Source organism: Anabas testudineus, chromosome 21 (assembly GCF_900324465.2).
Source record: "Anabas testudineus chromosome 21, fAnaTes1.2, whole genome shotgun sequence".
NCBI classification, from domain to species: domain Eukaryota; kingdom Metazoa; phylum Chordata; class Actinopteri; order Anabantiformes; family Anabantidae; genus Anabas; species Anabas testudineus.
This window is the reverse complement of record NC_046629.1, coordinates 5837894-5854019: the sequence shown is the minus strand read 5'-3', so window position 1 is coordinate 5854019 and position 16126 is coordinate 5837894. Positions and strand designations below refer to the sequence as shown.

Genomic DNA, 16126 nt, shown 5'->3' with positions numbered 1-16126 from the left:
ATGGAAATGTGGATTAAAAATAAAAAAAAATAAATCGGAGCATTTTGGATGGATGAGAAGCTGAAGGACAAACTCGCAGACAGATGGAGAGTAGTGGAACAAAGTACCAGAGAACAAGGGATTTGTGGGTTCCATCGAGTCAATTAAATCCTTTTACACAATAGCATTTAAAATGAAACTGAATCAAGTCTCACATTCAAAAACGAAACATCTTTACAAGAACAGCGATGGACGGGATACTCACGGTGAAGAAGAGGTCCATGACGCGGGTATCCAGAAGTGCTTCCCTCCAGCTTTCCGTAGGCTTGAGCGTGACGTTCTGCGTGGCCTCAAACATGGCGATGTAGTGGCGCCCCAGTGACCCACTGTTAGTTAAGGCCAACAACAGCATGAAGAGGAGGAAGAAGAAGAGGAAGAGGAGGAGGAGGAGGAGGAGGAGGAGGAGCACCACCAGCTTCTGTCAGTAAGCTCCGTCTCAATGGGTATTTTGGTTTCTATTGTGAGACCTGTTAGTCACTTAACCAACTCTCCCTCTCATCAACTGTCAGTCTTTATTCCACAAAGGTTTTTTTTAATTATTTTCTCACCCTCCCTTCCTTTATTGCTTTGCTCCCTTGCCTCCCCTCCCTTCTTTCTCCTTACTCAGCTCTTCACTTGCCACAGTTTTAACCCACAAACAAACTCTTCCCTTCGTTCTCACCCTGCTTTTCCTCTCCTCCTTCCACTGTTATGTCCAGTCTTTACCCTGTGACTCGCCCGACACCCTCTTCTCTCCGTGTCCTCCTGTTCAACTGTCTTCCTACCAGCGCTCCCTCCTTGTGCACACTCGGGTTTCTCTCATCTGCGTTCTCAAGATCTTAAAAACACACGGGACACTCACTGCAGCCAATTGAAGCTTTGCACTGCTCTGCCTCTTTGCCCACTCCTCTACAAGACGTGCTCGAGACTCCTTGCTGCCCTCAAACACTCCCCTCTCCCTCCTCGACCAATCACTTTGCCTCTGCTCCTGTCTGCTTTCCAAGACTTCTATCACACACTCACCTCTTCTGCCTATCAACACACTCTCTTCCTTGTTGAGCACTTTCCAAACTTTGCCCACACAACACTTTTTTTTCTCCATGCCTCCACAACAAACACTGTCTGCATATATAAGACTTTCTCTACACCCACAATGTGCTTTTTCCCAAACCACAACACAGACTTTCCCCCTACAAAGCCTCAACACTTCCTGTCCTTATTCAAGACTCCCAAACACACCCACCACATGCTTTTTCCTTAGCTCATCAAGAACAATTATATTTCTTCTACTATCACTTTCCTAAATTAGGCTTTTGTTTGTCAGTTTCTGCACAGCAATGAGTTTTCCTGCTTCTCTTAACCAGCTTTTCTCATTGTTCTTTCAAGTTATACTTAATTATACTTATACTCATTTGATCTGAATCTACAGGTTCTAAATAAATTATCAACATATGAAGTGAATATCTTATAGTTCCTGGTTCGTTTTGTTCCTGCGTCTTAGCTTTAATAGAATAAAAACTAATCCCAGTTCCTTAACCTCATTTGATCTACGTCAGAGAAAAATGCTAAAATATACAGCCCAAGATTATATGAAATCATTACAAATTAAGAAGCGTGTCAAATAGTTGGATGAAAAATGACTCAAATGATTAACTGATTATCAAAATAGATGCTGATTCATTTTCTGTTTGGCTAATCTGCTGGCTTCAGCTCAAATTCAAACAAAGCTATGAACAGAGGGACTATTTTAGATACCTTTACAGTTGTAAATTATAGAAACTAGAAATCCCCAGTACAATAAAATAAAAGTTTTATGAGTTTCAAAGATGTTTGGAAGCACAGAATGTTTCATTGTCTCATAAGCTGAATACTGCATGGAGGATGGGATGTTACAAACTACCACCATCAATAATAATCATAATGTTTGCTGCTATGCTTTCCTCTTTGTTTGCTTAAAAAAATACTAAATACACACATGCATTTTCTATTTCCCATCAACCACATAAAAACACAGACAAAACTGTTCCACTGCCCTACGGCTCGGTGACAGCAGAAGGAGGAAACTTCCAGAGGAATGTCTGATCAAAGCCAAACAGCAGCAGAGGCCTGCGAGGTCACGCATTCCTCCGACACCAGCCCACAGTCACTCCCCGAGCACACACCCCACCACAACGCACTTTTCGGCACAAAAGTTGGCACCTGTCTGAGGGTCTGTGGGACCGTGTGTGTCCATCCAGTACTTTTAGGCTTTGTTAAAAATAGTCATGGTGGTGCAGAGGACCGCTAACTGAACCTTTTAAAAGAGACAGATTAAGGAGGAGGATTTTAAAAAGTAATCAGTGTGTTTATTTATTGCGATGTGCCAGAGTTTAGCCAAATTATTCACATTGAAATCAAAGTTTGTTTAACTAAATTCAAAATGAATTAGCTTCAATGACAACTTCACCTGGCTAGCTTTGACTTAGAAATCCTGCAGATCCCAGAACAAAATAAAAGTAACATAAGAACAGAGAGCCAGTCCTGCAGCTGGCAGACAGAGGACTTATCCTCCTGGAGGGACCACCTCGACGACTGAAGGTGCACAAACTGACCTTAAGGTCACATGGCCAAGACAAAACTCACAAGAGACCACAGGAATGATAACTACACGTCTACTCCAACTATTTTACATAACGAGACAACGACATAAATCGGGTCTGACAGGTTCTGACACCAAAAGGATGCAAACCATAAATTGAAAAAGGAAAACAGATTTCACTCCAAGCCTCATCAACATGAATTTAAATCAGTCTTACACTCTAAATTTAGAGTTTAGATGTTAGTTGGCCTAGTAATAATTTTTATTACCAGTTCAAATTATAAGTGTCCATGACAGTGTTATAACTAGTCACAAACAAACATCTTAAGATTATTTTTTTCCATTTATCAACAGTAAAAAGGAAAAAATATTCTGATTCTGATCATAAAAGACGGTGAGAGATGATTTACAAGTAAATCTCAGGTGTTACTGTGGCGAGGTGAGTAACAAGTTTAGCTTCAGGTGGCTCTTGTGTGATTCACTGGATGTACTACATCATTTTTATTGAAAGAATCTGTTTTGTTTTTGCTATGTGCTGTCCTGAAAACAACTCACACAGTCTAAAATAGAAGTTTAAACTACTTCTTCTGACTGTTAAGTGTCCACTGAGGATATGTTTGAGCACTTCAGTTTAGAGGAAAATCTACTTTCTGAGTTGACAGCAAAATTACAACCTCAACCATGCTATACAAAAGATGGATGGATGGGTGTGTGTGTGTGTGTGTGTGTGTGTGTGTGTGTAGTGAACATGCCTCAAGGATGAGTAATGTACGCAGAGTGACTTGGACATGTGAGCTGTGGTTTGGTGGGTTTTTAAAAGACATCACCTGCTACTATCTCAACCCTTCCAGCAGGCTCAAGAATAACTAATGTGACACGTCAATTTTCCACTGGCAAGTTAAGACGGACTGACAGATAAACAGACACACAACAAGCAGGCACAAACACATTCACCTCACCAAATACACGAACCGTGTAAACCGCTGACCACAAGGGATTCACACAGCCCATGTTCTCACATGCATTTGCCATTTTTGCAGACACACAGACACATAAACACACACTGTAATATTTTAATTAACACCAGCCACCGGGCTAATGCCAATTAAAGTGCTGCTTGTAAGTTTGTCTGATCCTCCCGTCACTCTGGCAGAGAAACAAACACCATTTCAGGTTTAATTTCCTGCTCAGATTCTATTTATGGTGACTTGACTAAAGCCAGAAAAGTTTTTTTTCCAGCAGACACTTGCAGTGCAGTATTTATGGTTTTGTATGTGAACCTTTGGCCAGGTAGTGTGTCTTGACATACAGCTATCCACTTCAAAGCATGAGAGACATACTTGCAATAAAAAAAAAAAAACATCATTCTACCCTTCATGGGTTGCTATACATAAACTAACCACACCTCTGCAACACAGCAAATGCGGGCTGAGTCCTTTGAATGAATGTACAAGCAAGGATGAGTTGTGTAGACCACAGAACTGAACATAAAAGTGTGTCAATGCCAAAATTTTAATCTTGTAGTTTTTGTGGATATGTTCGTTTTGTTACTACATGCTAACAAATGTGACCTAACTATAAATTTGCCTTTGTCTCCACCTTCACAGAATTGTGATATTAACAAAACCAAGCAATACGAGCAGCTTAATGCTTTCTAATAAGTGCTAAACACAAAGTACAGTTCAGACAAACATTTTACAGCTATTTGGTCACAAACCAACAAATTTGAATATTTGGGAATAGCTCTATATGAAAAGTTCCAGGACTGCCAAGTTATCACAGTTCATCTTTAAGTGAGTAGTTTACTTAGACTAACAATGGGAATCAGTCATTAGTCCTTAAGACAAATTCACAGCTCATCTATACTTCTTTTGAGCTGCTGATTGGTTGATGGAAAACAACACTGTCCTCTCTCCATACTGAATACAGTCAGTGTAGGAGGAGCGACCAAACAAGAGCACATTTACTGTAAACTCTGGTCAAAACGCGGCTATATTTGTCCACTATTTGCTTTTTCTGACATCACTAAAGAATACATTATACATTTTTTGTGTTTGCAGTAAATAATAGTAAATAGTCTAAGACTGTGCAACATCCCTGGTTTAGTTTATTACGGTGTGTCTTCATGTTTCACATTCCCAATGCAACAGCAACTTTAGTTAACAATTTGCACGTTGTGCTTTACATATCAATGTTTTAGTATTTTTCAGATTTCTTTTTCTAAACATTTTTCAGGCCTGAACAAACCCACATGCTCAAGACTTGTGGATTAGCAAGCCTCTCCTCTATCCTCTATGCATTATGGTTGATCCTCATTGACAATGGACCCACTGAGCGGCAAGACTGGCTGAGCGCCTGCCAGTGGCCGTGCAGAGAGCGCAGTGCTATGCTAAGTCGCGTGGTAGGGTTTAAGTGATATATCCTGCCTTAAGTCTCCACTGCAGCCTTGCCATGTGAAATAACAGTCCAGGAATACCTCCTCTGTGGCCCACCTCCTCCCCTTTCGCTTTACCATCTCCATCTACTGTTCGGCCTTGATGTGTTTAGGCAGCAGTTCTCATTATTTCTCCCACTAGTAAATGTACATTCAATCAATTATACCTGCTTCTTTCTTCTCCATCTCATTTAGAGAGGGTGGGTTAGTTAGTCCTCAGTTTAAGTTACATTTATTAAAAGCAACATACAGACAAATGTTAGGTATGTTACTTGTGTATTTGCCCTCCTGCCTGTGTTTAGACAGCGGTAGTTGGAGATTCTCCCTTCAGGTCAGGGTCAAGGCAAACATCTAGCATCATCTTACATGCTCCTAATCCTAATCTTAACTTGAGGGTCAAATGCCTAGAACTTGATCTGTGAATAACTAATGAGAATACTGAATAACCAGACCAAGGCAAGTGTTGGGCTCCCTGTCATCTCTTCACCACAAGAACAAGTGCTGATGAGAGTGCTCGGCCTAACTGTTGTTCGCTGAAGTAGCAATTAAGAAAAAAATAAATAAACCTAAAAGCAGAGTCTCGCTCTTTGTTCCTTTGTGACAAATTACAGTAAATAAAACTCAAGTAAGAGAAGACAGTGGTGCTCTGACATGAGAGGCGGAGAAAGCCATGCTTGAATTTAGGACAACTTGAGTTTTAGTGAGCTGATACACCATGAAATCGACACATTCCTCTCTAGTGAAGAGAAGAACAGATGGGAGAAAATAAAAAAGGAAACCGCCACAGAACAGACCGTCACTTTTAGTGTATAGCAACACAATCGATAGAGATGAAATCAGAGATTCTGTCCCACACCAAAGACATCTAACCGACATTAAAGGATCCAAAGACGCTGGTTAGTTCAGGATCATTGAGGCAGCAGGGAGTGAGGAAGATCTGTCAGCTCAGACAGCCATTTACAGCACCTGACTGCTGCCGCAGCCTCAAGGCCTGACCACGACCCTGGCTGAAGTCAAGCCCAGTGCGGAGTGACACGGTGTGTTCTCGACGCCCGAGAAGCGTGCCTGCACCATATGACACCAGATCCGAAGGGACGAGGTTCAGACGGCGACGAGGACAGATGACACGCATGCCGCTCAGTTAATCTCATGGAGAGAGGCTTTTTAAAAGTGTTCTTTGAGTAGGCTGAGGAGTGCGTTTATTCACGTGCAAGAAAGGCGGCGGCTGTCAGCCGTGCAATTAAGGAGTGGTCCCCTGATACTCATACAAGCATCACATCACAGAGGCAAAGGCATGTTATGACACTTGCAGACAGGCGGCCAAACTCATTCAGATCTCCCAGTGGTCTTCATGAATCTCTTCTCCTTTTCAACAAGAGCCCAGATATTTGTATGCATGCACACAGAATTGTAAGGGGAACACCACTTGATTTAAAAATGCATATGCTATTTCTATGGTCTGAGATCATCCATTCAACATTTGTGACCAGTCAACAACAAAAACCAGAGTACGACGAAGTGCTACAGCTCATTTGCATCACCTATAACCATGTGAGGAATTCTACCTCACAGTGAAAATGTGACCTAAAAAGTTGTAATTATATTCAATGTTAAATGCAAGTGTATAACATAGTTAAAGAAAAGCCCTGAGGCTGCATTAGGTTCCTCGTTAAGTGTTCTAAATAAATTGAAGACTAACGTTGTACTGCTTCATTGTTAAAGATGTTTAACATTCACTTATTTTACAGTTTTAAACAACACTGTCCTGCTTTAACCTCACCTGAAATGTAATTTACAAGTACAGTAAATGCAACAGATACAGTTCTTGATCTAAACTCTAAAACAGAATTAAGTGCAGCAGCTAATGTGCACACACCCACCCACACAGACATGAGAGAGACTTAAAAGTGTGCCTTTGAGGACACACACACACACACCGAACTGAGAGTGCCAGGCATACCAAGGGGAGCCTCAACAAGCCAAGGCGGGGGTGGTGTGCTGCTGGAATGATACGGGGATGGACACACAGACACCTCTTTGAAAGTGATACATGGCCCTGGCTGGCAGCAAGCGCCACTCCAGATCCCCTCAGACAGGCCGAGAGGATGCCAGGCTGGTTGGGATTTAGGCCGTAATGAGCCTGGATACACACACACACACACTCACACACACACACACACACCCTCAGTTCACACAACAATGTGGCCAACTGCAAAGATAATATGGATGTAGGCACAAGCGATGAACTACAAAGTCAAGCTGATAGACAAATATGCATTTGTGGGCATTCCTTGTTGAGCCTTGCAGAGCCGTTCCATTTTTCCTCACCATGCTTTTGCAGATTCACAGTCTAGAAATCATCAGCTTTATGATCCTGACATCTCCAGGATAGGCATAATATTCCCTGTCACAAAAAGGATATGATTTGGAGGCAGGAAGTTCCAGCTGAGAACTTGGTTTGCCAGAGCCAGGTAGCGCTGGAAGACGGACGACATCTGGGCGTTCAGGTTTTCTCTTCGGCTAAACTCTTGCAGCACTTCCATCGTCAACATGAAGATCTGACGCAGGCCGTCCTCCTGGAAGTGAGAAGAGCAGAGAGGATAATCGGAAAGTTTGATGAATTCAGGAGGATAGAAATTCATTATTTAATGCTTTTCTGTGCAGCAGAAAAGGCAGCGAGGCAGGAGACAAACCTGGAACAGACGCTTGCAGCTGCCGTGAAACTCCATGCTGAGGCCGATGCTGCTGGTCTTACTGGAGCTGGAGAACTCACTGAGTAGAGCGGTCAAGATTGAGCAGGCCAGTGTTTGCTGCAGTGGAGAGGGTTGTGTGATCACAGAGGTCAAAGGTTACACAAAGAGTTATATTAAGATTAAACTTGAGCAAGCATCGCCAGACTCAACAGAAGGAAGCCTGTAAAAGACTGGCACTCTATCCCAGTCCTAGATTACACAGTGATTCCAAGACAGCTCTGAATACATGTGTGTAACAATGGAAAAACTATATAAATCAAACAGGTGAAGTAGGATACTGTAGCTTTAGCTTTTATTCTGGTTTCCAAAAGTCAAAACTTACAAGGAGGTGGTTAAATAGACAAATACACATTTTAAAGCTTTAATTGATACTTAAAACTTGACTCACTCATTAATTGACGCCCTGGATTTAGCAAAAATAAATAAATAATAAACCAGTGTTCAGTATTTTAGAAGACGGTATTTGTAGCTGTAAATGGTTCCTTCCTTCTGTGGTGCTGAGAGATGGTACATGTAGCTTAAGAACGTGATAGCTGTGGGATTTCAGTCCAAACAAACACTAAAATGAAACCAGCACTTTCAGGCCTCTGTGGCACACAGCTGACCCTTTCTGGTTTGGGGTTTGGTTGAGGAAACAAATGAAATAGTGCCACCTACTGGATCAGGAAGAAACATCCAGTTTGTTTTATAATAATACAGCAGCAGCAGCACTGAGACACTGTGCAAATGTATTTTTACAAATGGAGACAGTCAATTTGCTCTCACGTATTGCTCTCATTATTTCGTCGATGTGTTGACACATGCAAGTCCGCCATGTATTCAGTCTTAATTTTGTGACTTGATTTCAGTTCACAGCCCCCAACACTGAAAATGTGTTTGCATTAAATTCACTTTGACAAGATTTAGACATGCTTGAACATAGGAGCCAAGAAAACAAGCACTTGACTCAATAATGTATTCTAACCACAGGAACACGCCTGGAGCTTCTATCCCGTGTTTGCGCCATTTTTATATCCAGACTATAATTTGAGCCCATGAAGGAAATCCGTAACCAGGGTGAAATAACAACCAATATGATCAAAGTTTTAACCTAACCATTTACTAATTCTGTGTCAAAATGACAAAATAACCCATAATGTACCAGTTGTACCCATTAATTATAAAATTATTCTTTTTTATTTATTTCCTGTTGATGGTCGGGATGTGCACAGTGTATTGATGATCTGCTGCAGTAACAGTCTACATCTGATGCTGTGTACCCTTTTGTAGTTAACATAGAAGAAATTCTCAAAGCCATATGGATAGGTACCTTTCCCTCACAGTTTAACTGATGTCTATACAAAATGTGCTATAATAAGATATTGTGGAAGATAATCTGATAATCTAATGTGGATGAAAACCACACACTAATCACACATGTGCAAAAGATGATCAATTATTTGTTTATTATCATTAAAAATCAACTGAAGGTGCACAAAATGCTGTATGTCTATAATTAGATCATATCTTTCATTCTTACCACTGTGGGGTTCCCACTGCTGATGAGTTGTCCGACCTCATGAAAGATGCTTTTACAGTTGATAGATTTGTCTAGAGAGCCCCTCTTCACAATGACCGCCACTGCCAACAGGATCTGCTCTCGGACATACTTCTGCAGACTGGAGAAAACAGGGAGAGAGAGAGGAGATCGTCATCTAAAGTTCCTCTGAGGCAGAGAAACTTTCAGTGATTGCAACACATGAGGATAACTGAACACCGACCACGGCAGGAATTGAGAACAAAAAAATAATAAGGTGAAAGAGAAGTTTTGTGTCTTAGCATGCAATCACAGCTGCAGTTTGTTTTCTTTGGCCTGTATCACATGAAAAACTTGAACTTGAAAACCAGTGGCAAGAAAGAGTAAGTGAACTATTTTAAGTTTCCTGCTTTTCTATGTAACTTAGTGATAAAAAGTGAGCTGATTTTCCCCAAAGTCACAAATAAACACAAATAAATACTTAAACTAACTAAGCTGATAAAACAAACAGTAATGATCTTTCATGTCTTTATCAAACACACCCATTAAACGTTTAAATAACTGGTTGAACCACCTGTAGCAGTAATAACCTCAAGGAAACACTTGCTGTACCTGTGGATAACACCTGCATAACATCCAGGAGGCATTTTGGACCATTCTTCCCAATAGAGCTGCTTCAGCCCAGACATATTTTAGGCCATTTGGTGTAAACGGCTCACTCAAGATAATTCCACAGCCCCGGATCGAGACCGCCTCTTTCTAGGGGTATTAGTGCGGTTGTTTTGGTGCGCACTAAAGTGATTCTCTCACCAAGAGAGAAAACGAACATGAGTTAATTTAAACGAACTGAAGCCTGCAGGTGTGAAAGCACCCTTAGTTTCATGAATGCACAAATCTTTTCCCCTGTTATCATCCCTGTGGCATTGTGGAGTGTCAAGGTAGACTAGTCACATCAGGTGTGCTGTAATGTTATTTTTAGAAAAGATTATGCTACTGCGTATATCGTAGAGAGAGAACTGCAAATATAAATCATCATTATATTGTCACATTTAATTCTTCTAGGCCATTGGTGAAGGAAAGTTTTGCATTTGGTCAGAAAGTTAATTTATTATATTTTATCTAAATTGTACTATGTGTATTAAATTAATCTGTGCTCTACCACCACTGCCTGCTTTTTAAACAGGTGCGCCAATGAGGACAGGTGAATATGAGTATGTCTTTCTCTCATTCTTACTTAGGTCTCTGTAAGACGTAGGTGAGGAGGAATGTCCGGAGCGACTCAATGCTCGTCTTCTCCAGGAGGATCCACTCCCGTACCACTGCCTCCATGATGGCAGTGGCAGCCTGGAACAGCACATAGTCCACCTTACTGGTCTCTGGAGAGTGAAAACAAGTAAAGTACAGTAAGTAATCAACAGACATGACTGTGACACTTCTCAGTATAAGATGTGTCACCTTATATCTGATGCTGTCTTGCATCAGTGTCTATAAAGGATCTGCCCAGCCACAGTTCTACTGTGCACTCTGAGGCAATAAGACAACACTCACAGCCTAATATACAGTATAATCACGTGAAATAGATCTGATCCTAAAAGAAGCTGATGTATAGTAATTGGTTTAAAAAGCTCCACATGCAGAGGTTTAACTCTGGTTAAAGAAAACTTATTAGACAATTACATATTCTATTGGATAGTTCTAGTCTGGCTGTACGCTACATTACATTTTATGATGTCAAAAGATAATATGTTGAAAGAGAGAGATCACATTTCTCCTACAATAGTTTCTCTCCATTGGCTCCCTATAAAATCTACAATAGAATTTAAAATCTTTCGACTCACATATAAAGCACTTAATAATCAAGCTCCATGATCTCGTTTAGACTTTATAGTATCATATTTTCCAAGCAGGACACTTTCTCACTCTCACAGTGCAGGTCTACTTGTGAGTTTCCAAATGTAGAATGGGAGGCAGAGCTTTTAGCTATCAAGCGCCTCTCCTATGGAAACCAGTTCAGGTTCTGGAGGCTGACACCCCTCTCTACATTTAAGACTAGACTTAAAACTTTCCTTTTTTATAAAGATTATAGTTAGAGCTGGCTCAGGTGACTCCTCAGTGTTTAGTCTGTTGCTGCTGCTCTCGTTTTCTCGCTCCACTGTCCAATCACCCCAACCAGTCGAGGCAGATGGACGCTCACCATGAGCCTAGTGCTGCATGAGGTTTCTGATGTGCTTGCTCAATGGGAGTTTGTGAGGTTTATTATATAATTCTTGAGATGATTAGTCCCAAATTAGAGCTAGATAAATAAACCTGAATTGAGATGAATTAAATATAAACATTGCATCAAAAGTGAAATCTTAACCTCTTTCTCCAAATAAACTGTAGATAAGCAATGCCTCTGCAGCTCTAAAAAACAGCATGTATGTGCAGCCAGTCTTTCTCTGATAAATACATGTTGACAAAAAAAACATGTAGGTTAAAAATAGGGGATGCAAGCTGTTAAAATCAATAGTTACCTAAGATGTGCTTGCAGATGGCAAAAGGGGATTTAGACTTCCTAAAGGAGAGGAAAACATGTTCAGCATGCTGCCTCTGTTCTGTGCTGACCATGGACGGTGGTGCCTGTAAAAAAAATAAAATAAACATCATTATCATTTATAGACAAGGCTTCAGTAGAGATCAGGTTGAAATTTATATTTCTGACTTATGAGATTGTATTCGGTGGAATAATGCTTAAAAACATGTTTAGTTTTAATCTTGTTTTTTGTCTCTCCTTTAGTCATATGTCCTACACTAGATTTTGTCACTGTTTTGATTTTTCCAAAGTAAAATCTAATAAATAAATAAATGGGAGTTCTGATTGTTTAACAATCACAGCTGAAGACGTGGGGAAAGATCGGACACCAATTAGTCTATCTAGTCTATAAACTATTTCAAAATAATCTGTGAAAATGATCTTAACGATCTTAAGATACTCCATGCTAGCATGCTAACATATGACTGATAAAGACTTCTTACCTGCACTATACATTACATCAAGATAGTAACACACTCATAAAATATTATATAAAAGACTGTTTTGTTTTGAATCACGCTCAGAGCCTGGCAGATCTGGGGTTTAGAAAACCTGAGATATGCAGCTACAGGTTGTACAGCAAACAGTCAGAGTGTAGAGCAAACACTAAATCAGTTACAGCAAAGTGTTCAATATGAAACAAATGAGTATTACTATCGCACAACATGGCGTGTTCTAATAAGTACGATGGATAAAGTTGATAACAGAAAACCCTCTATAACAAAAAGGCACCACCACACCATATGGGCTAAAGTATGAGTAAAAGTAAGACACACACACTTTTATTGAGAAGTATCGCTCAGCAGGAAAGTCACATTCCAGACCTAATTGCAGTAGAAGCGGCTCTGCAGCTGAAGGCAGCAGAGTAAAGAAAGACCCTTTTATCTGACACCAGCACATGCATGCATGCGCACACACACACACACACACGCACGCACACACACACACACACACACACACACACACACACACACACACACACACACACACACACACACACACACACACACACACACACACACACACACACACACACACACACACACACACACACACACACACACTGATGATGCCAATTCTTTTTAACAGGATCATGAAATCATAAAAATGCTAACTTTGGCAACTTTGATATTTACATTGATTACAAGAAACTGAAATTCATGCTGCCCTAATAAATAAAATTGTAAATAACCTTGTGTAATCTCAACACTCTTGCAAGGTGTAGTGGATAAGGATAGAGATGACTCCCATCTGGCTCAAGTGCCTTTGAGCTTTTTAAAGCTTTTTGGCTTTTAAAGCCCACAGCTTTATGCTTTTGGTTCATTCTCATGGTCGCTCTCATCAGTTTTATTCAGTTTTTTTTTTGCTATTTTCAGTCACAGCAGGCGGCTGTCAGCAAAAAATGTCTGTTAAACTGTTTTTACAACCCAAACAACAAACTAAGTGGAGAGCAGAACAGATCTAAAAGTAAGGTGGCCAATAAGTGGTAAAAACCACAACTCAAGATGAATGCTGATATTGCTCCGTGCATATGAAAATCAGTTTGCTAAACTGCACACTGTGGTTAATCAATAATAAACACCACCACCTAGCCTTCAATTACAGCCATTCAGTGCATTATTAAATTACAGTGGTGGACATGCAGCAGCCCTCTCTGTCTCCCCACAAATGGTTGACAAACAAAAAACAACACCAATAGTAAGGCATGTCCTAGTTTTGGAGGTCTCTAGGAGCCTTATGCCTCTCTTGCACTTACTTACAAGGAGAGAGTCACTATTCTATAAAGGACATTGCTGCCCATCTATAGTTTATATATATATAGACAAACTGGTGTAATATTGATGTTCTGTGGTCAGTAAAACTTTATGGCTTCAATGAGAACTGTTCTATTTTGGTGACAACCTAAGAAACTTATCCTATCTATGAAAACATGGTGGTGGCAGTATCATGACTCGGGCCTGGTTCAGGCTATGACTTCTAAGATGCTCAAGCAAATTCTACAGGATAATGTCATGGTATCCTTTTGTAAACTGAAGCTCAAAAAACAACAACCCTAAACATACAAGTTGTTCTACTAAAGAATAGCTAAAGCAGGAGAAATGTAATGTTTTGGAAAGAAGGAGTCATAATATTATGTTATTATTATTTCCACAAAACAATGAGTGGAAAACCGTGTCAATTCTGTTGCACTTGTTTAATTGGGTTCCCCTGTATTTAGTTTCAGGAAGTGTATGGGTCAAGTTTTAGGTCATATTTATACAGATATAGAAGAAAAATCTAAAGGGTTCAAAAACGTTCAGTGGCCAGTGTACATACACTGTACCCACAAGGACAGTGGTTTGATTCCAGCTTAGACTCTATGTTACAATTTATTTTGAGTATAACACCTCAGATCAGATCAGACACACAATGAAACAACCTCAGTCATTTTAAGGAACTTCTCAACATGACAAATCAAAAGCAGTGCTTCATTATGTAATAACCAAAATAAAGGGGCTTTATAATCTGTAAAACACACAACATCTTCTGTCCTTAGACTGTTTATTTGAATAAATGTGCATGGATGCATAAACTCCCTCCCAAAAAATATTAGTGAGGGGAAAAAAACCCAAGAAGAGCAATAAAAATCAATCAGAAAGATTTTAACATGAGACTGACAACCAGAGGATGCTCCTAATGAATAAATACAAATCAATAGCCGTGTACTGACATGTGCTACTTAATTTAAAGTGTATGTAATAAGTAATAATACAGACATAAGCATTCAGTCAGTCATGCTGACCAACATGTGAAGGTGAACCTCATGCTGCTGTGAAGCACCTCATCTACTAAATAGGCAGTTTTCTCAGGTAGAATCATATAAAAACAGAGCAACAATATCTATTGTGTTTAGTTAAAAACCCATAACAAGGAAAGCAAAATGGCAGAAAGCAAGAGCAGGCTCTAGCTAGCTAGTTTGTCCAACTGAGACCCATGCACATGGTTAGCCTCCTGCTCCTAGCTGTTCTATTCAGTCTCATTTGTTTGGAGGGTGGAGGGGGTTCAAAACCGCTTGAAGAGGCCAACACTTGAAGCAAATTGGTGTTTTTAGAGAGAACAGACAGGCTAAAGCTGCAAACCGAGCGGATCAACAGCACCGAGATGCTCCAACAGCCTCCAGACAGAGTAATAAAACTTAACGATAACGGCTGAACGAGCGGCGACACGAGCCGCTGAAGTTTCTGGAAACGCGGGGCCAGATCGGAAAATATCCCAACGTGGACTGATGTGTAAAGGTGGTGGTGGTTTGTTGCTGGGAGGAGGGGGACATGTAACCATAATGAGCGGATTTTTTTGCGGGATGGACACAGGCAAGCCGCTGCGCCACGCATCGCCCGCTCCCGGATCGATCCTCCGGTGGAAACTGAACACATTAAACAACAGAACCGGGAGGAAGCAAACACCGACGGGAGTCGACGACCGCCAAACTACACCCCAAATAAAGTTAAGATACGTTAACCTCCTCTGCAGTAGCTATAAAATAACGCAGCATTTCTCACCATTAAAACTTTGGCAGCGCTTTCCAGCTGTGTGATCACTTCTGGTGCACCGACCGCCGCCATCATCGTCCCTCTCCAATGACGCGCCATGCGCTCTGCATTGTGGGAATTACAGCGCTGGTACCCGGCAGGAGTCAACCCGGGTAAACCCGACTCCAGCCCGGGGTCAGGGGTCATGTTATTCCCTTTAACAAGACCTATATAAGTCCTGATTCTAAAGTTGACATTTAATTTATACAACAAATCATTCGCTTACAGAAGTTGTGGACTGACACAAAAATAAAACTTATTTTAATAATTATTTAGAGGTGGAAGAGTAAGAATAAAGTAAAGGTAAAATGTTTGAAACAGATCCTAAGTAGAGTGTAAAAGCTAACTATAATTGTGCAAACATTAAATGAGATTAAAGAAGTATATTTTAAATACGTGCATTTTATTTATCCAGTAAATAAAACATTTTGGTAACACTGTGGTCCTATATCTATATAATGATGCATTTATGAACAAATATTTATGCTGCTGACATTGCTGTATATCTATTTGAGACTAAGTTTAACTACCAAGTTGTGTTTTTTTCTATCTTACTTATGTAAAAGATCAACTTCTTAATGTAATTATATTAAAAAAGTAAGAAATATCAAATTTGATATACTACAGTAAATTGGCCTAGATGTAAAAATATATAATTTAAAGCTCAAAACCCTAACTTGGTTTTT

General features: G+C 40.3%; 1 protein-coding gene across 1 annotated transcript in view; it reads right to left on the bottom strand.

Moving 5' to 3' along the window:
* Positions 1 to 15500, bottom strand: part of xpo4 (exportin 4) — a 38278-nt gene extending 22778 nt beyond the window's left edge. Inside the window, exons 1-7 of the mRNA XM_026376384.1 lie at positions 15411 to 15500; positions 11813 to 11918; positions 10534 to 10675; positions 9303 to 9441; positions 7724 to 7840; positions 7453 to 7606; positions 245 to 357 (exon numbers count right to left, since the gene is read on the bottom strand). Coding sequence (XP_026232169.1) covers positions 245 to 357; positions 7453 to 7606; positions 7724 to 7840; positions 9303 to 9441; positions 10534 to 10675; positions 11813 to 11918; positions 15411 to 15500 — 861 coding nt within the window. The remainder of the gene's footprint in view (positions 1 to 244; positions 358 to 7452; positions 7607 to 7723; positions 7841 to 9302; positions 9442 to 10533; positions 10676 to 11812; positions 11919 to 15410) is intronic.
* Positions 15501 to 16126: the final 626 nt, after the last annotated feature.